This window comes from Coregonus lavaretus, assembly GCF_964263955.1.
Source record: "Coregonus lavaretus genome assembly, chromosome: 34".
NCBI lineage: Eukaryota > Metazoa > Chordata > Actinopteri > Salmoniformes > Salmonidae > Coregonus > Coregonus lavaretus.
Window position 1 is genome coordinate 9572591 of NC_140021.1, and position 25474 is coordinate 9598064.

General features: G+C 43.9%; 1 protein-coding gene across 1 annotated transcript in view; it reads left to right on the forward strand.

The window, feature by feature from the left end:
• The first annotated feature begins 294 nt into the window (after positions 1 to 294).
• The window catches only part of LOC311109402 (LIM zinc-binding domain-containing Nebulette-like), a 113165-nt gene continuing 87985 nt past the window's right edge, over positions 295 to 25474 (forward strand). The window contains exons 1-2 of the mRNA XM_084152264.1: positions 295 to 426; positions 1881 to 1975. Coding sequence (XP_084008390.1) covers positions 358 to 426; positions 1881 to 1975 — 164 coding nt within the window. The 5' untranslated portion in view covers positions 295 to 357. The remainder of the gene's footprint in view (positions 427 to 1880; positions 1976 to 25474) is intronic.

The following is a 25474-nucleotide window of genomic DNA, read 5'->3' on the forward strand; positions in this document are numbered from 1 at the left end:
TCTCTCTCTCTCTCTCTCTCTCGCCCTCGCTCTCTCTCTCTCTCTCTCTCTATCTCTCTATTACGAACGCAGGAACATCATGTGGTCCTGGCTTGGCGGTGTCGCTGAATCAAACAGTTGGATCGTGGTAGGTGCTGTGTCACACAAGCAGCCACAGCTTACGTCTGTGCAATTTTAATGCGGCATCCACTCAGGACAGGATAGTGACTGTGCGAACTCTGAGAGACGCGCAACTTTGTTTATTTCTACCGACTTGACCTCGGGATATGAAGTAGAGCTGTTACCAGATTTCAAAGAACGACTTGCACACTAAAACATTTGATTTATTCTCGTGGGGAGTAAGACGCATATTTGAAAATGAACCCTCCGTGTGCGCGCTGTGGGAAAATTGTCTATCCGACGGAGAAAGTCAACTGCCTTGATAAGGTGAGATGATCACAATTTCAATGCACTGTTATGATGACGTCTATATCAGAATTGACTGCGCTGTATTTTTCAGGAGTCTGTTGGGGGATTTTTAAAACTTTGATTCAAACTTATCAGAATAGCCTACATTTGACTATACAAAAAGTTATTGTTTTTGTGTGGTTTTGGTTAGCTTGTGTTACTCTCATGGTAAGTGTATTATAATAACCTATCTATTGTAGTATATACTAAGAAAAAGGGCTTCCATCTCCTACGGGGACAGTTGGAAACCCTTTTAGGTTCTAGATAGCATCTTTTTTTCTAAGAGTGTAGGAGGATGCATCATATTGACATGGCTAGGGGATGGAATAGACTGCAAGTTTACCCTTTATCCCCTGAAGGACATATTCTCAGATTTGTACAATAGGGAATGACTGGCATTGTCTTGCATGTGATCCTTTCTTTTTTACCTGCGCATCCTTTTTGTGCACTTGATCAAAATATGAATTCTGGTTTATGGTTGAATATGGCCTACAACTAGTTAATGATCGATTAATAGCTACTTTGCATTATTTTTGTCTATATCAGACCTAGGTCTATACTACCCTACTACTACTGCTACTACTGCTACTGCTACTGCTACTACTACTACTATGTTTACCACTACTACTACTGCTACTGCTACTACTACTACTATGTTTACCACCACTACTACTGCTACTACTACTACTACTACTACTACTACTTTTACCACTACTACTACTACTACTACTACTACTACTACTACTACTACTACTACTACTACTACTACAGTTTAATAATAGTAAGGTTCTTTAGGAGTGAGCGTCTTATGTCAAAGTTGTCGAAGACCAACCCTATATAGCCTTTATCTTGACCACTTTTGTAAACTATCAACTTTTCCGCAGGCCTACCCATTACCTAAACCCCTAACCCTGGTCCTGGCCATATGGCTTTTTGGCACCAATGTGGCACACTTTCTGAGGACATCACACACATGCAATCCACATGAACACATCATGGGCATTGAATACTGTCTGGCACCCATCCAAACAAATCCATGGCCGAAAAGCCAGTGGACAGTCGTAGCACCGGTATATCTGCAACCAAATGCATGGCCTATTGTAGGCCTACAGCTCAGAACCCTATACATACACCAGAGACATATTCTTAGTAAAATGATTTACTCAATTTAGAATCAGTAATCTCCTCAGAATGAGTTGAAATAGATAACCTTTTTTAAATTAATAAACCTTTCTTCTTGAGGGCCTTATTAATTCACAAACTGGTCATTTTTGTTAGAACCACTTCTCTTGGTTGTGATAATAGAAATCTGGAATATCAGTAATCTCTACGCCTCCAATTAATAACGGCGATTATTGATTCACAATTATCAGATTTGAGCACCGGCACAAGGTCAAACTGACTTGAAATATAATTTGTGTTTTCTTTTCCAGAATTGGCATAAAGGATGCTTCCACTGTGAGGTGTGCAAAATGACCCTCAACATGAAGAACTACAAAGGCTATGATAAGAAGCCCTACTGCAATGCGTGAGTACAGTTGTTGCTTTAGCTATTTATTTGCTTTGGTTTTAGGGCTTGTCAGGGGTCTTAAAGTGTTTAGTTGATGAAGTGGTAGACATAGAGTATGGACACATGGGCATTGGGCATTAATGGGCAATGCATGTATAGTGGAGGTGATTTGGAATCACGCTCTCGTAATGAGGTGGCCCTGCCTGACACTTTATCTTTCAGGTTTCAGGAGAAGACCCAGATGCAGACAGTGTTGAAGTAACAAAAGTTTATTACAAAAACAGGGGGCAGGCAAACGACAGGTCAAGAGCAGGCAGAGGTCAGTAATCCAGATCAGAGTCCAAAAGGTACAGAATGGCAGGCAGTCTCAGGGTCAGGGCAGGCAGAGGTCAATAATCCAGGGTGGTGTGACCAGGTACAGAATGGCAGCCAGGCTCCGGGTTAGGGCAGGCAGAATGGTCAAAACCAGGAAAACTAGAAAACAGGAACTTGAGAAAGACAGGAGCAATGGGAAAACCGCTGGTAGGCTTGACGAAACAAAACGAACTGGCAACAGACAAACAGAGAACACAGGTATAAATACACTGGGGATAATGGGGAAGATGGGCGACACCTGGAGGGGGGTGGAGACAATCCCAAAGACAGGTGAAACAGATCAGGGAGGCCTCCTGAATGAAGCAGCAGTCTAAGGCTCTGCATCGCAGTGCAAGCTGCATTACTACAGATCCTGGTTCGATATAGGGCTGTGTCGCAGCCGGCCGCGACCGGGAGACCCATGAGGCGATGCACAATTGGCCCAGCGTCATCCGGGTTAGGGGAGGTTTTGGCCGGCCGGGATGTCCTTGTCCCATCGCGCTGTAGCGACTCCTGTGGCGGGCCGGGCACATGCACGCTGACGCAGTCGCCAGGTGTACAGTGTTTCCTCCGACACATTGGTGCTGCTGGCTTCCGGGTTAAGCATGCATTGTGTCAAGAAGCAGTGCGGCTTGGCGGGGTTGTGTTTCGGAGGATGCATGGCTCTCGACCTTCGCCTCTCCTGAGTCCGTACAGGAGTTACAGCGATGGGACAAGACTGTAACTACCAATTGGATATGACGAAATTGGGGAGTAAAGGGGGTAAATATATATATATATATATATATATATATATATATATATATATATATATATATATATATATATATATATATATATATATATATACAGTGAGGGAAAAAAGTATTTGATCCCCTGCTGATTTTGTACGTTTGCCCACTGACAAAGAAATGATCATTCTATAATTTTAATGGTAGGTTTATTTGAACAGTAAGAGATAGAATAACACAAAAAAAATCCAGAAAAACGCATGTCAAAAATGTTATAAATTGATTTGCATTTTAATGAGGGAAATAAGTATTTGACCCCCTCTCAATCAGAAAGATTTCTGGCTCCCAGGTGTCTTTTATACAGGTAACGAGCTGAGATTAGGAGCACACTCTTAAAGGGAGTGCTCCTAATCTCAGTTTGTTACCTGTATAAAAGACACCTGTCCACAGTAGCAATCAATCAAACAGATTCCAAACTCTCCACCATGGCCAAGACCAAAGAGCTCTCCAAGGATGTCAGGGACAAGATTGTAGACCTACACAAGGCTGGAATGGGCTACAAGACCATCGCCAAGCAGCTTGGTGAGAAGGTGACAACAGTTGGTGTGATTATTCACAAATTAACTGTCAATCCCCCTCGGCCTGGGGCTCCATGCAAGATCTCACCTCGTGGAGTTGCAATGATCATGAGAACGGTGAGGAATCAGCCCAGAACTACACGGGAGGATCTTGTCAATGATCTCAAGGAAGCTGGGACCATAGTCACCAAGAAAACAATTGGTAACACACTAGGCCGTGAAGGACTGTAATCCTGCAGCACCCGCAAGGTCCCCCTGCTCAAGAAAGCACATATACAGGGCCGTCTTAAGTTTGTCAATGAACATCTGAATGATTCAGAGGAGAACTAGGTGAAAGTGTTGTCATCAGATGAGACCAAAATGGAGCTCTTTGGCATCAACTCAACTCGCCGTGTTTGGAGGAGGAGGAATGCTGCCTATGACCCCAAGAACACCATCCCCACTGTCAAACATGGAGGTGGAAACATTATGCTTTGGGGATGTTTTTCTGCTAAGGGGACAGGACAACTTCACCCCATCAAAGGGACAATGGACGGGGCCATGTATCGTCAAATCTTGGGTGAGAACCTCCTTCCCTCAGCCAGGGCATTGAAAATGGGTCGTGGATGGGTATTCCAGCATGACAATGACCCAAAACACACGGCCAAGGCAACAAAGGAGTGGCTCAAGAAGAGGCACATTAAGGTCCTGGAGTGGCCTAGCCAGTCTCCAGACCTTAATCCCATAGAAAATCTGTGGAGGGAGCTGAAGGTTCGAGTTGCCAAACATCAGCCTCGAAACCTTAATGACTTGGAGAAGATCTGCAAAGAGGAGTGGAACAAAATCCCTCCTGAAATGTGTGCAAACCTGGTGGCCAACTACAAGAAACGTCTGACCTCTGTGATTGCCAACAAGGGTTTTGCCACCAATTACTAAGTCATGTTTTGCAGAGGGGTCAAATACTTTTTTCCCTCATTAAAATGCAAATCAATTTATAACATTTTTGACATGCGTTTTTTTCTGGATTTTTTTGTTGTTATTCTGTCTCTCACTGTTCAAATAAACCTACCATTAAAATGATAGACTGATTATGTCTTTGTCAGTGGGCAAACGTACAAAATCAGCAGGGGATCCAATACTTTTTTCACTCACTGTATATATATACAGTTGAAGTCGGAAGTTTACATACACCTTAGCCAAATACATTTAAACTCAGTTTTTCACAATACCTGACATTTAATCCTAGTAAAAAATTCCCTGTCAGTTAGGATCACCACTTTATTTTAAGAATGTGAAATGTCAGAATAATAGTAGAGAGAATGATTTATTTCAGCTTTTATTTCTTCATCACATTCCCAGTGGGTGAGAAGTTTACATACACTCAATTAGTATTTGGTAGCATTGCCTTTAAATTGTTTAACTTGGGTCAAACGTTTCAGGGAGCCTTCCACAAGCTTCCCACAATAAGTTGGGTGAATTTTGGCCCATTCCTCCAAACAGAGCTGGTGAAACTGAGTCAGGTTTGTAGGCCTCCTTGCTCACACACACATTTTCAGTTCTGCCCACACATTTTCTATAGGATTGAGGTCAGGGCTTTGTGATGGCCACACCAATACCTTGACATTGTTGTCCTTAAGCCATTTTGCCACAACTTTGGAAGTATGCTTGGGGTCATTGTCCATTTGGAAGAGCCATTTGCGACCAAGCTTTAACTTCCTGACTGATGTCTTGAGATGTTGCTTCAATATATCCACATAATTTTCCTTCCTCATGATGCCATCTATTTTGTGAAGTGCACCAGTCCCTCCTGCAGCAAAGCACCCCCACAGCATGATGCTGCCACCCCCCATGCTTCACGGTTGGGATTGTGTTCTTCGGCTTGCAAGCCTACCCCTTTTTCCTCCAAACATAACGATGGTCATTATGGCCAAACAGTTCTATTTTTGATTCATCAGACCAGAGGACATTCTTTGTCCCCATGTGCAGTTGCAAACCGAAGTCTGGCTTTTTTATGGCGGTTTTGGAGCAGAGGCTTCTTCCTTGCTGAGCGGCCTTTCAGGTTATGTCGATAAAGGACTCGTTTTACTGTGGATATAGATACTTTTGTACCTGTTTCCTCCAGCATCTTCACAAGGTCCTTTGCTGTTGTTCTGGGATTGATTTGCACTTTTCGAACCAAAGTACATTCATCTCTAGGAGACAGAATGCGTCTCCTTCCTGAGCGGTATGACAGCTGCGTGGTCCCATGGTGTTTATACTTGCGTACTATTGTTTGTACAGATGAACGTGGTACCTTTAGGCGTTTGGAAATTGCTCCCAAGGATGAACCAGACTTGTGGAGGTCTACAATTTTTTTTCTGAGTTCTTGGCTGATTTCTTTTGATTTTCCCATGATGTCAAGCAAAGAGGCACTGATTTTGAAGGTAGGCCTTGAAATACATCCACAGGTACACCTCTAATTGACTCAAATTATGTCAATTAGCCTATCAGAAGCTTCTAAAGTCATGACATTGTTTTCTGGAATTTTCCAAGCTGTTTAAAGGCACAGTCAACTTAGCGTATGTAAACTTCTGACCCACTGGAATTGTGATACAGTGAACTATAAGTGAAATAATCTGTCTGTAAACAATTGTTGGAAAAATTACTTGTGTCATGCACAAAGTAGATGTCCTAACCGACTTGGCAAAACTATAGTTTGTTAAAAAGACATTTGTGGAGTGGTTGAAAAACGACTTTTAATGACTCCAACCTACAGTGGGGAAAAAAAGTATTTAGTCAGCCACCAATTGTGCAAGTTCTCCCTCTTAAAAAGATGAGAGAGGCCTGTAATTTTCATCATAGGTACACGTCAACTATGACAGACAAAATGAGGAAAAAATATCCAGAAAATCACATTGTAGGATTTTTAATGAATTTATTTGCAAATTATGGTGGAAAATAAGTATTTGGTTAATAACAAAAGTTTCTCAATACTTTGTTATATACCCTTTGTTGGCAATGACACAGGTCAAACGTTTTCTGTAAGTCTTCACAAGGTTTTCACACACTGTTGCTGGTATTTTGGCCCATTCCTCCATGCAGATCTCCTCTAGAGCAGTGATGTTTTGGAGCTGTCGCTGGGCAACACGGACTTTCAACTCCCTCCAAAGATTTTCTATGGGGTTGAGATCTGGAGACTGGCTAGGCCACTCCAGGACCTTGAAATGCTTCTTACGAAGCCACTCCTTCGTTGCCCGGGCGGTGTGTTTGGGATCATTGTCATGCTGAAAGACCCAGCCACGTTTCATCTTCAATGCCCTTGCTGATGGAAGGAGGTTTTCACTCAAAATCTTACAATACATGGCCCCATTCATTCTTTCCTTTACACGGATCAGTCGTCCTGGTCCCTTTGCAGAAAAACAGCCCCAAAGCATGATGTTTCCACCCCCATGCTTCACAGTAGGTATGGTGTTCTTTGGATGCAACTCAGCATTCTTTGTCCTCCAAACACGACAAGTTGAGTTTTTACCAAAAAGTTATATTTTGGTTTCATCTGACCATATGACATTCTCCCAATCCTCTTCTGGATCATCCAAATGCACTCTAGCAAACTTCAGACGGGCCTGGACATGTACTGGCTTACGCAGGGGGACACGTCTGGCACTGCAGGATTTGAGTCCCTGGCGGCGTAGTGTGTTACTGATGGTAGGCTTTGTTACTTTGGTCCCAGCTCTCTGCAGGTCATTCACTAGGTCCCCCCGTGTGGTTCTGGGATTTTTGCTCACCGTTCTTGTGATCATTTTGACCCCACGGGGTGAGATCTTGCGTGGAGCCCCAGATCGAGGGAGATTATCAGTGGTCTTGTATGTCTTCCATTTCCTAATAATTGCTCCCACAGTTGATTTCTTCAAACCAAGCTGCTTACCTATTGCAGATTCAGTCTTCCCAGCCTGGTGCAGGTCTACAATTTTGTTTCTGGTGTCCTTTGACTGCTCTTTGGTCTTGGCCATAGTGGAGTTTGGAGTGTGACTGTTTGAGGTTGTGGACAGGTGTCTTTTATACTGATAACAAGTTCAAACAGGTGCCATTAATACAGGTAACGAGTGGAGGACAGAGGAGCCTCTTAAAGAAGAAGTTACAGGTCTGTGAGAGCCAGAAATCTTGCTTGTTTGTAGGTGACCAAATACTTATTTTCCACCATAATTTGCAAATAAATTCATAAAAAATCCTACAATGTGATTTTCTGGATTTTTCTCTCTCAATTTGTCTGTCATAGTTGACGTGTACCTATGATGAAAATTACAGGCCTCTCTCATCTTTTTAAGTGGGAGAACTTGCACAATTGGTGGCTGACTAAAGACCTTTTTTCCCCACTGTAGGTGAGTGTGCCGAAACACAGCCTCTAAGTCTGCAAACAGAACACACTTTGTCCTACCCTATACACACAGCCTATAGCATTTGCTTTATGGCTACTTTGGGTGAAAATGAACCCTGACCTTCAGGGCCATAAAGCTATTTCCTCTCCCAGTGGGGGAGACTAATAGAATGTATTCTTTGTTTCACCCAAGCCCACCTATTTCATTATGATACTACACCTCTCCATAGCCTCTAGAAGCCTTTAGTGTTCTGACTATATTCCCTATGTGGAATGTCCCACAAGGTCTTTGCAAAGTCATTATTTCAAGTGACGGGGCCAATAGAAAGATCATAGTTGAACTGTGCCTGAAAACAAACAAAAGTTTCTGTATGGCTGTGCATGTTTGAAAACTGGCGCACACACTTTGTCATGGTCATCAGTATGAAGGTGTTCCTCAATATGTTGGGGTGGTTCACTCTTTTCAGCACCACCCCCACGGGTTCCAAACCTTGGGTCAGTACCTCAAAGGTTCTTATAAAACCAAGTTTCTTGGGAATTCTGCATGCAGTCTCAATTTGGTGTTTGTCCTATTTTGTGAATTCTTGGTTGGTGAGCGGACCCCAGACCTCATAACCATAAAGGGCAATGGGTTCTATGACTGATTAAACTATTTCTAGCCAGATCCTAATTGGTATGTCAAATTTTATGTTCCTTTTGATGGTGTAGAAGGCCGTTCTTGCCTTTTGTGTGTCTCTCTCTCTCTCTCTCTCTCTCTCTCTCTCTCTCTCTCTCTCCTACTCTCACTCACTCTCTTGCTCTCTCAGTCTCTCTTTCACTCTCTCTCAAACTTTTTGGAAAAAGTAATGCTTCTTAGCCTTTGACCTCCAGGGTAAAGCTTCTCTTCCAGAGTCTCGGGACATAATCTACCAAGTTGTAATAATGGATGCTTTTCCCACTGGCTCCTCTGTGTCTAAGTATTATAAGATCTTGGTTTCTCCAGTATCTCCCTGTATGCATGCATATGTTTGTCAGGTTTTGGGTCATGATGGGGTAAAACAGTTGTAATAAACTCTCAAATCTTACAGATTGTGCTTTGCATTTACATTTTGGTCATATTTTAGTCTTATACCGAGTGACTAACAGTCAGTCCTGGGTTGGTATGAGACCCAGGAGTCACTCGCTCCAGCGCTCACCTCCGCTTAATCGGAGGTCAAGGAAGACTGTGAGGTCAATTACATATCAGGGGATGAGAAAATATTGAATCAGCCATTCCTGGCTCTTTTAAATGAGCCTGTGTGACACTGAGTTCCCAGTTCATCACTCATATTTAAGCATCCACTCTTGCAAAGCATTATTGCAGTGTAGAGGAAGGCTTGTGTTCAGTCATGCCAATTCCATCTTTTAAATGCAAATGTCTCTATAAAATATTAATATTGAATTAACATCTCTTTTTAAGTTAGAATAATTAGATTATGTTATGTAATCTGACTTCTCAATTGAAAGTGATGATGCAAAGATGTATCCCATTTCTGAGTCTGTCTGGTGTACTGTGTCTTATAGTTTAAAACCAAACCAAATATTGTATTTCCATAATATATTTTTATTTCATGTCTACAGTTACCATTACTCTACCATATGAGCCAGTGATAGACATGGATCATTTAGCTTTTTGAATTTAGGTGTACATAAAAAAAAAAAAAAAATGGGGGATAAAATATTGAATTTGGCCTTTACTACTGTAGCCCATAGAAACACATTAAATAACACATTCATAAATGGCAAAAAAAAGACAGTCAAACAATGAATATCCATTTTATGAGAATGGTGATGATGACATGAGGGATTTTCAACTACTGCCATTAAGGGATATGAGAAATGCCCCAAAAGCTTAGTAGCATTTCAAACACACAAGATAAGAGGATGTTTCATTGTACACAACACATACAGGAGTTGACAATGTTCTTTTGTCTGATCGACTCAGAGACAACGTCATTTGTCATGCAGACAAGAGATATGAGGGAAACTTATGTAACTCTCTAATCTTTTATGAGACAACCCAGAACTGAAAAGCTGTGAAAAGGCAGAGATCTGAAACAGAGTATCTTTTATAGAAGATACGCTCCAGAATGTTATGCATGAAAATAGTTGAACAAGTGAAAGCAAAACGAGTTATGTGTTGCATCGAAGCATGTGATTTTGACCTAATTAGGTATTTGATCAAATACAGCCAAGTTGCTTTTTATTTATTTTATATAATCCCCCCAACCACAAAGTGTTCCTGCTGCACAAGGGGTGCATCTCAATAGTCGCAAGCGGCATCCTCACCTCATCTCCTTTCCTCTACTTACTACACTAACATGCTGCTAAATGGCTGGTAAATGGCATATACTGTATATGATTATATATTATAACATCAAAGAACAGGAAAGGTGAAAGTGATTTCCAAGTCATTCAGTTCTAGCATCCTCCATATTGCTATTCACCTTAACTATCTTTTCAGATCAGCAAAGATTAAGGAAAGGAGACGAGGAGAGGAAGCCACTTTAAGACAATTGAGAAACACCTGGCGACTAACAGAAGTACCAGTGAAGTGGCACACTTGATGACTGAGCTCAATGATCAGAGCTTCGATATAATAGAGTGCTGGTGTCGTGTTCATTTGGATTACTGATGCCTGAGCTCATTAATCAAACCAAATTGTATTTGTCACATGCGCTGAATACAACAATGCAGTTTTAAGAAAATAGAGTTAAGAAAATATTTACTAAATACAATAAAATATAAAAAATATTTAAAAAAGTAACACAATAAAATTACAGAGTCAATGTGCGGGGGTACAGGTAAGTCGAGGTAATTTGTACATGTAGGCAGGGGTAAAGTGACTATGCATAGATAATAAACAGCGAGTAGCAGCAGTGTAAAAACAAAGGGGGGGTGGTGTCAATGCAAATAGTCCGGGTGGCCATTTCATTAATTGTTCAGCAGTCTTATGGCTTGGGGGTAGAAACTGTTAAGGAGCCTTTTGGACCTAGACTTGGCGCTCTGGTACCGCTTGCCGTGCGGTAGCAGAGAGAACAGTCTATGACTTGATTGGAGTCCACATGTGGTAAATTCAATTGATTGGACATGATTTGGAAAGGTACACACCTGTCTATATAAGGTCCTACAGTTGGCAGTGCATGTCAGAGCGAAAACCAAGCCATGAGGCCGAAGGAATTGTCTTTAGAGCTTCGAGACCGGATTGTGTCGAGGCACAGATCTGGGGAAGGGTACCAATTATGTTTTGCAACATTAAGGGTCCCCAAGTACATAGTGGCCTACATCATTCTTAAATGGAATAAGTTTGGAACCACCAAGACTCTTCCTAGAGCTGGCTGCCCGGCCAAACTGAGCAATCGTTGGAGAAGGGCCTTGGTCAGGGAGGTGACCAAGAACCCAATGGTCACTGATAGAGCTCCAGAGTTCCTCTGTGGAGATGGGAGAACCTTCCAGAAGGACAACCATCTCTGCAGCACCCCACCAATCAGGCCTTTATGGTAGAGTGGCCAGACAGAAGCCACTCCTCAGTAAAAGGCACATGATAGCCCGCTTGCAGTTTTCCAAAAGGCACTTAATGGATTCAGACCATGAGAAACAAGATTCTCTGGTCTGATGAAACCAAAATTAAACTCTTTTTTTTATTTATTTTTAACCTTTATTTAACCAGGTAAGCCAGTTGAGAAAAAGTTCTCATTTACAACTGCGACCTGGCCAAGATAAAGCAAAGCAGTGCGATAAAAACAACAACACAGAGTTACATATGGGGTAAAAAAAAAAACATAAAGTCAAAAAAATACAACAGAAAATATATATACAGTGTGTGCAAATGTAGCAAGTTATGGAGGTAAGGCAATAAATAGGCTATAGTGCAAAGTAATTACAATTAGTATTAACACTGGAATGCTAGATGTGCAAGAGATTATGTGCAAATAGAGATACTGGGGTGCAAAAGAGCAAAATAAATAACAATATAGGGATGAGGTAGTTGGGTGGGCTAATTTCAGATGGGCTGTGTACAGGTGCAGTGATCGGTAAGGTGCTCTGACAACTGATGCTTAAAGTTAGTGAGGGAGATAAGAGTCTCCAGCTTCAGAGATTTTTGCAATTCCTTCCAGTCATTGGCAGCAGAGAACTGGAAGGAATGGCGGCCAAAGGAGGTGTTGGCTTTGGGAATGACCAGTGAGATATACCTGCTGGAGCGCAGACTACGGGTGGGTGCTGCTATGGTGACCAATGAGCTAAGATAAGGCGGGGATTTGCCTAGCAGTGATTTATAGATGGCCTGGAGCCAGTGGGTTTGACGACAAACATTTAGTGAGGACCAGCCAACAAGAGCGTACAGGTCACAGTGGTGGGTAGTGTATGGGGCTTTGGTGACAAAACGGATGGCACTGTGATAGACTACATCCAATTTGCTGAGTAGAGTGTTTTTAGGCTATTTTGTAAATGACATCGCCGAAGTCAAGGATCGGTAGGATAGTCAGTTTTACGAGGGCATGTTTGGCAGCTTGAGTGAAGGAGGCTTTGTTGCGAAATAGGAAGCCGATTATAGATTTAACTTTGGATTGGAGATTCTTAATGTGAGTCTGGAAGGAGAGTTTACAGTCTAACCAGACACCTAGGTATTTGTAGTTGTCCACATACTCTAGGTCAGACCCGTCGAGAGTGGTGATTCTAGTCGGCTGGGCGGGTGCCAGCAGCGTTCGATTGAAGAGCATGCATTTAGTTTTACTAGTGTTTAAGAGCAGTTGGAGGCTACTGAAGGAGTGTTGTATGGCATTGAAGCGCGTTTGGAGGTTTGTTAACACAGTGTCCAATGATCGGCCAGATGTATACAAAATGGTGTCGTCTGCGTAGAGGTGGATCTGAGAGTCACCAGCAGCAAGAGCGACATCATTGATATACACAGAGAAAAGAGTCGGCCCAAGAATTGAACCCTGTGGCACCCCCATAGAGACTGCCATAGGTCCAGACAACAGGCCCTCCGATTTGACACATTGAAGTCTATCTGAGAAGTAGTTGGTGAACCAGGCGAGGCAGTCATTTGAGAAACCAAGGCTATTTAGTCTGCCAATAAGAATGCGGTGGTTGACAGAGTCAAAAGCCTTGGCCAGGTCGATGAAGACGGCTGCACAGTACTGTCTATTATCGATCGCGGTTATAATATCATTTAGGACCTTGAGCGTGGCTGAAGTGCACCCATGACCAGCTCGGAAACCGGATTGCATAGCGGAGAAGGTACGGTGGGATTCGAAATGGTCGGTGATCTGTTTGTTAACTTGGCTTTCAAATACTTTCGAAAGGCAGGGCAGGATGGATATAGGTCTGTAACAGTTTAGATCTAGAGTGTCACCCCCTTTGAAGAGGGGGATGACCACGGCAGCTTTCCAATCTCTGGGGATCTCAGACGTTACGAAAGAGAGGTTGAACAGGCTAGTAATAGGGGTTGCGACAATTTCGGCGGCTAGTTTTAGAAAGAAAGGGTCCAGATTGTCTAGCCCAGCTGATTTGTAGGGGTCCAGATTTTGCAGCTCTTTCAGAACATCAGCTGTCTGAATTTGTGTGAAGGAGAAGCGGGGGGGGCATGGGCAAGTTGCAGCGGAGGGTGCAGAGTTGGTGGCCGGGGTAGTGGTAGCCAGGTGGAAAGCATGGCCAGCCGTAGAAAAATGCTTGTTGAAATTCTCGATTATTGTAGATTTATCGGTGGTGATAGTGTTTCCTAGCCTCAGTGCAGTGGGCAGCTGGGAGGAAGTGCTCTTATTCTCCATGGACTTTACAGTGTCCCAAAACTTTTTGGAGTTAGTGCTACAGGATGCAAATTTCTGTTTGAAAAAGTTAGCCTTTGCTTTCCTGACTGCTTGTGTATATTGGTTCCTAACTTCCCTGAAAAGTTGCATATCGCGGGGGCTATTTGATGCTAATGCAGTACGCCACAGGATGTTTTTGTGCTGGTCAAGGGCAGTCAAGTCTGAGGAGAACCAGGGGCTATATCTGTTCTTAGTTCTGTATTTTTTGAATGGGGCATGTTTATTTAAGATTGAGAGGAAATTACTTTTAAAGAACAACCAGGCATCCTCTACTGACGGAATGAGATCTATATCCATCCAGGATACCTGGGCCAGGTCAATTAGGAAGGCCTGCTCGCTAAAGTGTTTTAGGGAGCGTTTGACAGTGATGAGGGGTGGTCGTTTGACCGCGGACCCGTTATGGACGCAGGCAATAAGGCAGTGATCGCTGAGATCCTGGTTGAAGACAGCGGAGGTGTATTTAGAGGGTAAGTTAGTCAGGATGATATCTATGAGGGTACCCATGTTTACGGATTTAGGGTTGTACCTGGTAGGTTCGTTGATAATTTGTGTGAGATTGAGGGCATCTAGTTTGGATTGTAGGATGGCCGGGGTGTTAAGCATATCCCAATTTAGGTCACCAAGCAGTACAAACTCTGAGGATAAATGGGGGGCAATCAATTCACATATGGTGTCCAGGGCACAGCTGGGGGCTGAGGGGGGTCTGTAGCAAGCGGCAACAGTGAGAGACTTATTTCTGGAAAGGTGGATTTTTAGAAGTAGAAGCTCAAACTGTTTGGGCACAGACCTGGATAGTATGATAGAGCTCTGCAGGCTATCTCTACAGTAGATTGCAACTCCACCCCCTTTGGCAGTTCTATCTAGACGGAAAATGTTATAGTTGGGGGTGGAAATTTCAGAATTTTTGGTGGCCTTCCTTGCACATTCCCTATGGTGAAGCATTTTTGGTGGCCTTCCTTGCACCATCCCTATGGTGAAGCATGGTGTTGGCAGCATCATGCTGTGGGGATGTTTTTCAGCAGCAGGGACTGGGAGACTAGTCAGGATCGAGGGAAAGATGAACGGAACAAAGTACAGAGAGATCCTTGATGAAAACCTGCTCCAGAGTGCTCAGGACCTCCGACTGGGGCAAAGGTTCACCTTCCAAAAGGACAACGACCCTAAGCACACAGCCAATATAATGCAGGAGTGGCTTCGGGACAAGTCTCTGAACGTCTTTGAGTGGCAGAGCCTGGACTTGAACCCGATCGAACATCTCTTGAGAGACCTGAAAATAGCTGTGCAGCGACGCTCCCTATCCAACCTGACAGAGCTTGAGAGGATCTGCAGAGAAGAATGGGAGAAACTCCCCAAATACAGGTGTGCCAAGCTTGTAGCGTCAAACCCAAGAAGACTCAAGGCTGTAATCGCTGCCAAAGGTGCTTCAACAAAGTGCTGAGTAAAGGATCTGAATACTTACACTACCAGTCAAAAGTTTGGACACACCTACTCATTTAAGAGTTTTTCTTTATTTGTAGTTTCTTTATTTATACAGAAGATAGCCCTATTTGGTAAAATACCAAGTCCATATTATGGCAAGAACAGCTCAAATAAGCAAATAGAAACAACAGTCCATCATTACTTTAAGACATGAAGGTCAGTCAATACGTACAATTTCAAGAACTTTTAAAGTTTCTTCAAGTGCAGTCGAAAAAAACATCAAGCGCTATGATGAAACTGGCTCTCATGAAGACCGCCACAGGAATGGAAGACCCTGAGTTACCTCTGCTGCAGAGGATATGTTCATTAGAGTTACCAGCCTCAGAAATTGCAACCCAGAGTTCAAGTTTGTGATTTATGGTTCCAACCGCCATGGCTTTGTGAGACGCGGTGTGGGTGAACGGATGATCTCGGCATTTGTATTTTCCACCGTAAAGCATGGAGGAGGAGGTGTTATGGTGTGGGGGTGCTTTGCTGGTGACACTGTCTGTGATTTATTTAGAATTCAAGGCACACTTAACCAGCATGGCTACCACAGCATTCTGCAGCGATACGCCATCCCATCTGGTTTGGGCTTAGTGGGACTATCATTTGTTTTTCAACAGGACAATGACCCAACACACCTCCAGGCTGTGTAAGGGCTATTTGACCAAGAAGGAGAGTGATGGAGTGCTGTATCAGATGACCTGGCCTCCACAATCCCTCAACCTCAACCCAATTGAGATGGTTAGGGATGAGTCGGACTGCAGAGTGAAGGAAAAGCAGCCAACAAGTGCTCAGCATATGTGGGAACTCCTTCAAGACCGTTGGAAAAGCATTCCAGGTGAAGCTGGTTGAGAGAATGCAATGAGTGTGCAAAGCTGTCATCAAGACAAAGGGTGGCTATTTGAAGAATCTCAAATATAAAATATATTTTGATTTGTTTAACACTTTTTTGGTTACTACATGATTCCATATGTGTTATTTCATACTTTTGATATCTTCACTATTATTCTACAATGTAGAAAATAGTAAAAATAAAGAAAAACCCTGGAATGAGTAGGTGTGTCCAAACTTTTGACTGGTACCGAATGTAAATGTGATATTTCAGTTTTATTTTCTTTTATAAATTTGCAAACATTTCTAAAAACCTGTTTTTGCTTTGTCAGTATGGGGTATTGTGCGTAGATTGATGAGGGGAAAAAACTATTTAATCAATTTTAGAATAAGGCTGTAACATAACAACATGTGGAAAAGGTCAAGGGGTCTGAATACTTTCTGTATATGAATTTAATTTTAATTTATTCAAGTCAACGAAGTCTCAGTTAACAGTATTAGCTAAGGTGCCTTTAATGATGATGATCACAGATTATTGTGAAATAGAAACAAATTGGTTATTGGAAATTTGTGACAGGCACATGAAAATGTATTTCTTCGTGTGCAGTACACGATTTTGTATAGAGTGCATTTCAATCACAGATAAAGACCAACCCAATAACAGACCAATTTAATTTTACCCTTGCATTATGCTGATAAGGCTTAAAATAGATTTCTTAAGTAATTCCCATCAGTGTAATTGTTAAGTGATACAAACCCTGTTTAGAACCCCCCCCCCCCCCCCCTTCTCTCTCTCTCTCTCTCTCTCTCTCACTCTCTGCAATTGCTGAGGTTGTGTTGTGCTGTAAGGGAAGGGATGTATTCAGCCGGCACCAAGGGCAAGATGGATTATTCAGTGAAAGTCTTCATTTTAACCTCTTATCTCTTGAGTAAATCAGCCCAAAACAGCTTTTAATCACCTCGACAGCCGTGTAGATAATAATAGGTCTTTCTGGCTCCCCAAAGCTTTTCTGTAAAGTAATTATATTAAACTGTTTTTATCCTTTTGGGTACGTTACTGTACCTGGTTAGGCTTGAGAAGAGTAAAAATATGAAAACCTCACATATGCCCTAATGCACCACAGGTTCTCATTTTATCTGCGGGAATATATGTTTTTTGAACTGGCCATAAACATACTCTATAGATAGAGTAGGGATATTTAAGGGGAGGTTCATACCCTGATGAAGGCTCTTTAGCGAAAAGCTCGGTCAAATAGATCCACATCAAGAAGAAATTAGTGTATGCAACTTTCTTATTCATTTGTATGAAGTGGAGGTCCTGAGATCTGCCTGTTTTAGGGGTCACCGCCAGGATGAGAGGCTGTTGTAGAACATATGGACTAGCACCAGAGTAGACCTGTCCTGTCAGGGGGAATAAAGCCCAGCTTCAACAGCTCCGTTGTGGGGGAAAGGGCCCCCGGGGGTGGATGCGTGCCGCCCCATTTACGCAGACAGACAGCGGGGGGGGGGGGGGACATCGTCTGACACAGGGGCCATGGATCCACCCTAAGCCTGAGGGTAGATAATACATGTTATATGTAATGTAGTCTACAGTGTGGCTGAGGCAGAAGTAGGGCATTAGAGGCATGGTCCTCTCTTGGTCCATTCTATCTACAATGGACCCTATACAGGACAATCACACCGACAATGTAGAGTTTTTTCACAATAGTGTTTTTTGAGCATTAGCCTGCATTCCTGCTTGATGAAATATCACCCAGGTAGTATAACAAGACAGGAGGAATAATGTCTGTAGTGTCCATGTTAGGTACACGGCTGCCAGTTTAAAACCTTTTACTGTAGTGGGCTAAATCAGGATCACACAGAGTGTTTCTTGGTAGTCATAAACAAATCTAGTTTGAAACAAAAGTATACACCTCACACACATGGTTATGGGCTTAAAAAAAAGAAGACACCTGTACCATGTCAGATATAGAGTTGAGATGTATTCAATTTTGAGTTTGCATCCCAATATTACACTTTATATACATCACAGAAGACTGAAATATAACAAAACTGTTTGACATAGAAACACCGGATTTTCGGAGGGTTAAAAAAGTAATAATAATAATGTTTATTAATTATGAAAAATATTCCACCCATGAGGCCACTAGGTCCGAGCAGGAAGGGCTACAAGTCCTTGTCGATAGCTGATGAGGGGGAAGACAATGCGCTGGTCTTTTCTATACTTTGTGCAGCAACCTGCATAACGACACTTGGAGCTGATGCCATGTTTATTCCGCTTGGCTGAGCATCATACAACTGACGAGAGGGGTTCGCTTGTAAGAGGAGTACAAAGAGAGTATCTTGCACGGACGGATTTACCTGGAGTAGACTACACGTCCTTGGGAGGTTTTATTTCAGCCACTATTTCAGCCGCTAGAAGCCTATAGAGGGTGACTGGTCAGGATGGATGTGAAAGTCATATTCCATACATGGGAGATGACAGCATTAAGATTGTAATAAACTGTCTCAGCGTGCACAGTCACAGAACAGCCAAGAGAGGGAGAGCACAGATTTAGCCTGTCGGTGATTCAATTAATTCAGCATTGCTTAACAAGGTATGAGTGATGGTTTTGGTGTACGTGCATTTATTTGGGTGTGTGTTCAAAAATGAACATTGAGAGGGATGGCCGTCTGTCGCTTTCTCTGTTATCTCCCAGCAGGCCAAGGGAACAGGAAGTTGGAACCCCCACCCCCGGACATCAAAGCAACCATTGTTTCTCTCTCACACAGGAAAACAAAACAAAACATCCCAGAATAAGACCAACCTAGTGCTACTGCAGACTAGGAGGGTCACCCACAGTAACATCATAATGCCACAGTAACATTAAAACAATGCCCTCCACATCAGTCCTCACAATACGCCAGCCTCAGAGCATTGTAAATCTCAGCCGTTTCACCCGAATGATAAAAAACTTTCAATGTGAACAGGATGTCTCCGAGTGTATTATTGGAAACGGTGTCTGGAAAGACATGGGGGTTATATTTAGGCCTGACGCGCATGTGAGAACCAAATGTTTCAGTCATGTAAATTAAGCGCTTTTGGATTGGTTTCTCTTACCAGGGGGGATGCGAAGACCTATTTAGCCTTTTCTCATTTACTCAGTGTTGATTTGATTTATTTATTTACAAGGGATTATGAGCACACACTCACGCAAAGCATTGAAGTCTAAATGTATAACATTATCCGATTGAAGTGGTGCGTTTTGTGCAATTAGCTGAAACACCCCTCCAGTGCCAATTATCAACGAGAGTAATGAACTGGTAGATTATGACTCACAGTTTTTACATGTTGGAGATGAGAAATACACTGAGTATACAAAACATTAAGAACACCAGTATGTATCAATAATTACTTTATCCTATCCCAGGTATTCCTTAAAGAGGTGGGGTTTCAAATGTCTCTGGAAGGTGGTGAGTGACTCCGCTGCCCTGGCGTCGTGAGGGAGCTTGTTCCACCATTGGGGTGCCAGAGCAGCGAACAGTTTTGACTGGGCTGAGCGGGAACTATGCTTCCGCAGAGGAAGGGGAGCCAGCAGGCCAGAGGTGGATGAACGCAATGCCCTCGTTTGGGTGTAGGGACTGATCAGAGCCTGAAGGTACGGAGGTGCCGTTCCCCTCACAGCTCCATAGGCAAGCACCATGGTCTTGTAACAGATGCGAGCTTCAACTGGAAGCCAGTGGAGTGTGCAGAGGAGCGGGGTGACGTGAGAGAACTTGGGAAGGTTGAACACCAGACGGGCTGCGGCATTCTGGATGAGTTGTAGGGGTTTAATGGCACAGGCAGGGAGCCCAGCCAACAGCGAGTTGCAGTAATCCAGACGGGAGATGACAAGTGCCTGGATTAGGACCTGTGCCGCTTCCTGTGTAAGGCAGGGTCGTACTCTCCGAATGTTGTAGAGCATGAACCTACAGGATCGGGTCACCGCCTTGATGTTAGCGGAGAACGAGAGGGTGTTGTCCAGGGTCACGCCAAGGCTCTTCGCACTCTGGGAGGAGGACACAACGGAGTTGTCAACCGTGATGGCGAGATCATGGAACGGGCAGTCCTTCCCCGGGAGGAAGAGCAGCTCCGTCTTGCCAAGGTTCAGCTTGAGGTGGTGATCCGTCATCCATACTGATATGTCTGCCAGACATGCAGAGATGCGATTCGCCACCTGGTTATCAGAAGGGGGAAAGGAGAAGATTAGTTGTGTATCGTCAGCATAGCAATGATAGGAGAGGCCATGTGAGGATATGACAGAGCCAAGTGACTTGGTGGATAGCGAGAATAGGAGAGGGCCTAGAACTGAGCCCTGGGGGACACCAGTGGTGAGAGCACGTGGTGCGGAGACAGCTTCTCGCCACGCCACTTGGTAGGAGCGACCGGTCAAGTAGGACGCAATCCAAGAGTGAGCCGCGCCGGAGATGCCCAGCTCGGAGAGGGTGGAAAGGAGGATCTGATGGTTCACAGTATCAAAGGCAGCAGACAGGTCTATAAGGACAAGAGCAGAGGAGAGAGAGTTAGCTTTAGCAGTGCGGAGAGCCTCCGTGACACAGAGAAGAGCAGTCTCAGTTGAATGACCAGTCCTGAAACCTGACTGGTTTGGATCAAGAAGGTCATTCTGAGAGCGATAGCAAGAGAGTTGGCTAAAGACGGCACGCTCAATAGTTTTGGAAAGAAAAGAAAGAAGGGAAACTGGTCTGTAGTTGTTGACATCAGAGGGATCGAGTGTTGGTTTTTTGAGAAGGGGTGCAACTCTCGCTCTCTTGAAGACGGAAGGGACATAGCCAGCGGTCAAGGATGAGTTGATCAGCGAGGTGAGGTAGGGGAGAAGGTCACCTGAGATGGTCTGGAGAAGAGAGGAGGGGATAGGGTCAAGCGGGCAGGTTGAGCAGGGAGGAGAATGTGGCAAAGAGCTTCCTAGGGTTAGAGGCAGATGCTTGGAATTTAGAGTGGTAGAAAGTGGCTTTAGCAGCAGAAACAGATGAAGAAAATGTAGAGAGGAGGGAGTGAAAAGATGCCAGGTCTGCAGGGAGTCTAGTTTTCTTCCATTTCCGCTCAGCTGCCCGGAGCTCTGTTCTGTGAGCTTGCAATGAGTCATCAAGCCACGGAGCTGGAGGGGAGGACCGAGCTGGCCAGGAGGATAGGGGACATAGAGAGTCAAAGGATGCAGAAAGGGAGGAGAGGAGGGTTGAGGAGGCAGAATCAGGAGATTGGAGGGAGAAGGATTGAGCAGAGGGAAGAGATGATAGGATGGAAGAGGAGAGAGTAGCGGGAGAGAGAGAGCGAAGGTTGCGGCGGCGCATTACCATCTGTGTAGGGGCAGAGTGAGTAGTGTTGGAGGAGAGCGAGAGAGAAAAGGATACAAAGTAGTGGTCGGAGACATGGAGGGGAGTTGCAGTGAGATTAGTAGAAGAACAGCATCTAGTAAAGATGAGGTCAAGCGTATTGCCTGCCTTGTGAGTAGGGGGGGACGGTGAAAGGGTGAGGTCAAAAGAGGAGAGGAGTGGAAAGAAGGAGGCAGAGAGAAATGAGTCAAATGTAGACGTAGGGAGGTTGAAATCCCCCAAAACTGTGAGGGGTGAGCCATCCTCAGGAAAGGAACTTATCAAGGCGTCAAGCTCATTGATGAACTCTCCAAGGGAACCTGGAGGGCGATAGATGACAAGGATATTAAGCTTAAATGGGCTAGTGACTGTGACAGCATGGAATTCAAATGAGGAGATAGACAGATGGGTTAGGGGAAAAATTGAGAATGTCCACTTGGGAGAGATGAGGATTCCTGTGTCACCACCCCGCTGACCAGATGCTCTCGGGGTATGCGAGAACACATGGTCAGACGAGGAGAGAGCAGTAGGAGTAGCAGTGTTTTCAGTGGTAATCCATGTTTCCGTCAGCGCCAAGAAGTCGAGGGACTGGAGGGTAGCATAGGCTGGGATGAACTCTGCCTTGTTGGCAGCAGAACGGCAGTTCCAGAGGCTGCCTGAGACCTGGAACTCCAGGTGGGTGGTGCGTGCAGGGACCACCAGGTTAGAGAGGCAGCAGCCACGCGGTGTGAGGCGTTTGTGTAGCCTGTGCGGAGAGGAGTGAACAGGGATAGGCAGAGGCATAGTTGACAGGCTGCAGCAAATGGCTACAATAATGCAGAGGAGATCGGAATGAAATGAACTAAACATCTGGGAAAGGAGAGAGCGGGGCCTCCCTCACCACAACTCCCAAATATAACTCTCCCAACTTCCACCTCAGAAACTATAATTGTTTCACTGAAACACCCGAATATAACTCTCCCAACTTCCACTTTAGAAATTAGAATTGTTGTAAACTACAGCGGTTCAATGTTTCTAGGAATAGACTCTAACTTACTTTATTCAGTATTCTTCCATGAAAACCGCCCAGGGCACCGTATCCTATGACGCCATAGCTAACTAGCATGCTAGCATCCAATAACACACGGTTTAGCACCAATACTTGGTTACAACAAACTACCAATAGTGTGTTAACACACTAAACAGATAATTTGTGTCCGTGTCTAGTTCCTTTCATAACGCAGCAATAATTAAACGTTGGCTAGCTAGCACAAAGTCAGTCATGCTAGCTACACAAGTGGACTACACATCTCGAATGTTCAGAAAGGGAAGCTTTATGTTGCAAAATTCTCATTGACTAAAATTATATTGTATTTAGCTGCTATAGTACTGCTAGCTGGTAGTGTTGGCTAGCTAGCAATGGCTGTGGTGTTGACTTTGTTTGAAAAACGGCGTCGCTGCGAACGAATGTAGCTGGCTAAAATTATATTGTATTTAGTTGCTACATGACTGCAGCTTGGCGCTGCTGCCCCCACACACACACACACTCACACACACTCACACACACATACACATACACACACACATACACTTAGAGAGAGAGTTGAGTAATGAGCCAGCCCTGATAGATGGATGATCTTGAGACAGAGGGAAAGACAGACACTGGGAGAGAGTGACTCTGGAGTGTGCAGCATCCCAGTCAACAACAGCAGCCCGCATTGATCCAACCTCCTCTAATTAGACTACACACACACGCACAACTGCATCTAGGTTTTATTTTTGTCAACCCTATCCAGCTTTTGTGTAGGTTAGGAATAGGAGGTACATTTGGACAGTAAAATACAATTGACTATTTTGGATGCGAAGGGAATGGCTTTCTGATCCTCTCCTGGCTGGCAGCCATGTTTTTCTGCCCTGCTGAGAGGAGCAAAAATGTTATTGTGTGTGGAGAGGTACAAGAGAGACTTATAAAACCCACCCCAATCCACTCCACCCCGACCCTGCCCCAAAAACGTGCTTCTAAAATAGTCCCTTTCAGGATACACTCTTAATTCTCAGGGTTGAAAGAGACATGAGTGTGTGGGCCGTTGCTACGGGAGACCATTTTCATCCCGATCATTATTCACTTAGAGTGTTAATTTGAGAAGTATACTTTAGTTCTGAACTATCTACAATGGCAATCAACAATCAATTGTACTGTATGTCTCTTGATACAAATTCACATCTGGACCATTGATTGTGTTGGTAAGCGACCCTGATAATAAGCTCTCTTTGAGGCCAGTTTTGCTTCCACTGTCAGGGTTATCAATCGATCACTCATCCATTATTTGTGACTGTTCTCCTGTAGGCCTGATAATCAATTTTCAATGTCCAGCTCTGGTTTGTAGATGCATTGCAGAGTCCAAAATGTAACACTAAGCATCATCCAACCCAGCTTCTAAAACCATAAATAAGACCGTGGGCATAATGACATTTTAATGCCTTGTTGGCTTCCACATCTGCCATTAGCAATATAATGCAGGCTGTAGTACTCAGAAGAATAGTGTGTGTGTGTGTGTGTGTGTGTGTGTGTGTGTGTGTGTGTGTGTGTGTGTGTGTGTGTGTGTGGGTGTCAATTTCTGATAGAGGGCATGCTAGTTAGTGCATATTTGTATGGGTATATAGTAAGCTATGTATTTGTGCTTAAGCCAGCATGAAATGTGTATGTGTGTGTGTGTGTGTGTGTGTGTGCATTGTGCCCTTGTGCTTCATTTGAACTAACTAGCTCTGTTTCCTGGGGTGGCTAAGAAACCCTCCCACAGTAAAGGGCAGCAAGCCAAGTCATCGTATCTTTCCCTCCTCTGTAACTATCCCATTTCTCTGAATCTGTCCTGAGCCAACACATTATACATTCAACATTATTTTACAAGGTCAGTTGATTGAGAACACAGTTCACTTCTCTTTTTAAAGAACAACCTGGGCAAGAGTCACAGTGGAGAGGGGTGGAATGAGACAATTGGAAGCTTGCGTTAGAATTTAGTTAGTGATTTTTAATTGTTTTGCTTGTCTTCACTGAAAGACCTCTATTAGATACTGTAGTGTTTCCCAAACATCTCGGGTAACCCCTGTTGTTACACTTGTTTGATCTATATATATATATACTAGCACACCTGATTCCTCTGGTCATCAAGCCCTGAATTATTTGAATCAGGTGTTCTAGGACTGAAATAGATCAAGACCCAAGATGGCATAGCAGTGCGGTTATGTTTTTTTCTGTGTCCTTGTGTAAATAGCCAGTTTTTTAGTTTTTTGTCTATTTTGTATATATTTCTAAATTTTACTTTTCATTCTTTAACTAAATATACTTTCCTGCAACCAACCTCACCCAACGTGGAAAGGATTATATTATTTCTTTATAACTTTTATCAAGAACCTTAAGCTGAAATTAGTCTAGCTGCAACCGAATGGCTACTTGCTATTAGCCACTGTTAGCGTCTTCACCATTGTCCGTGGCCTGCACTACCCACCAGCCAGCTCTAGCTCTAGCCTGGACAATTTGTCGGCCAGTCTGCACATATCGGAGCATATTGGATTTTCTGCCGGAATCACTGGACCCTAGCGCCGGATCATCGCAACCAGCTAGCTGCAACCAAATGGCTGTTGTCGTTGGCTAATTACCAATGCCCCTTAGCAAGCACCAGTTAGCCTTGAGCTAGCCTCGAGCCAGGCCCATCTCCCGGCTATCTACCTCTCTGTAAACCGGACAGGACCTCCTAGTGTTGACACAGAGACCCGCCGATCCAACACGACTGGTTTGCCGACAAAATCGTCTGATGTGGTTTCAACAGGCTTCCCATTACGACGTTGACTACGAAGATCCATCTGCTAGCCCCGGCCCGCTAGCACACGCAAGCCGGGCCTCTTGCTCGGCAGTGCTGTAGCAGCCCCCGAACTACCTCCGAACTCTCCTATTGCTGTTCACCGGACCTTATGATAACTCAGCTATACAGCTGATGCCTGCTGGACTGTTCCTTTATACGGTACCACATCCTGTTTATGTTTAGCCTCAGCCCAAACTTTGTCGCCATTAC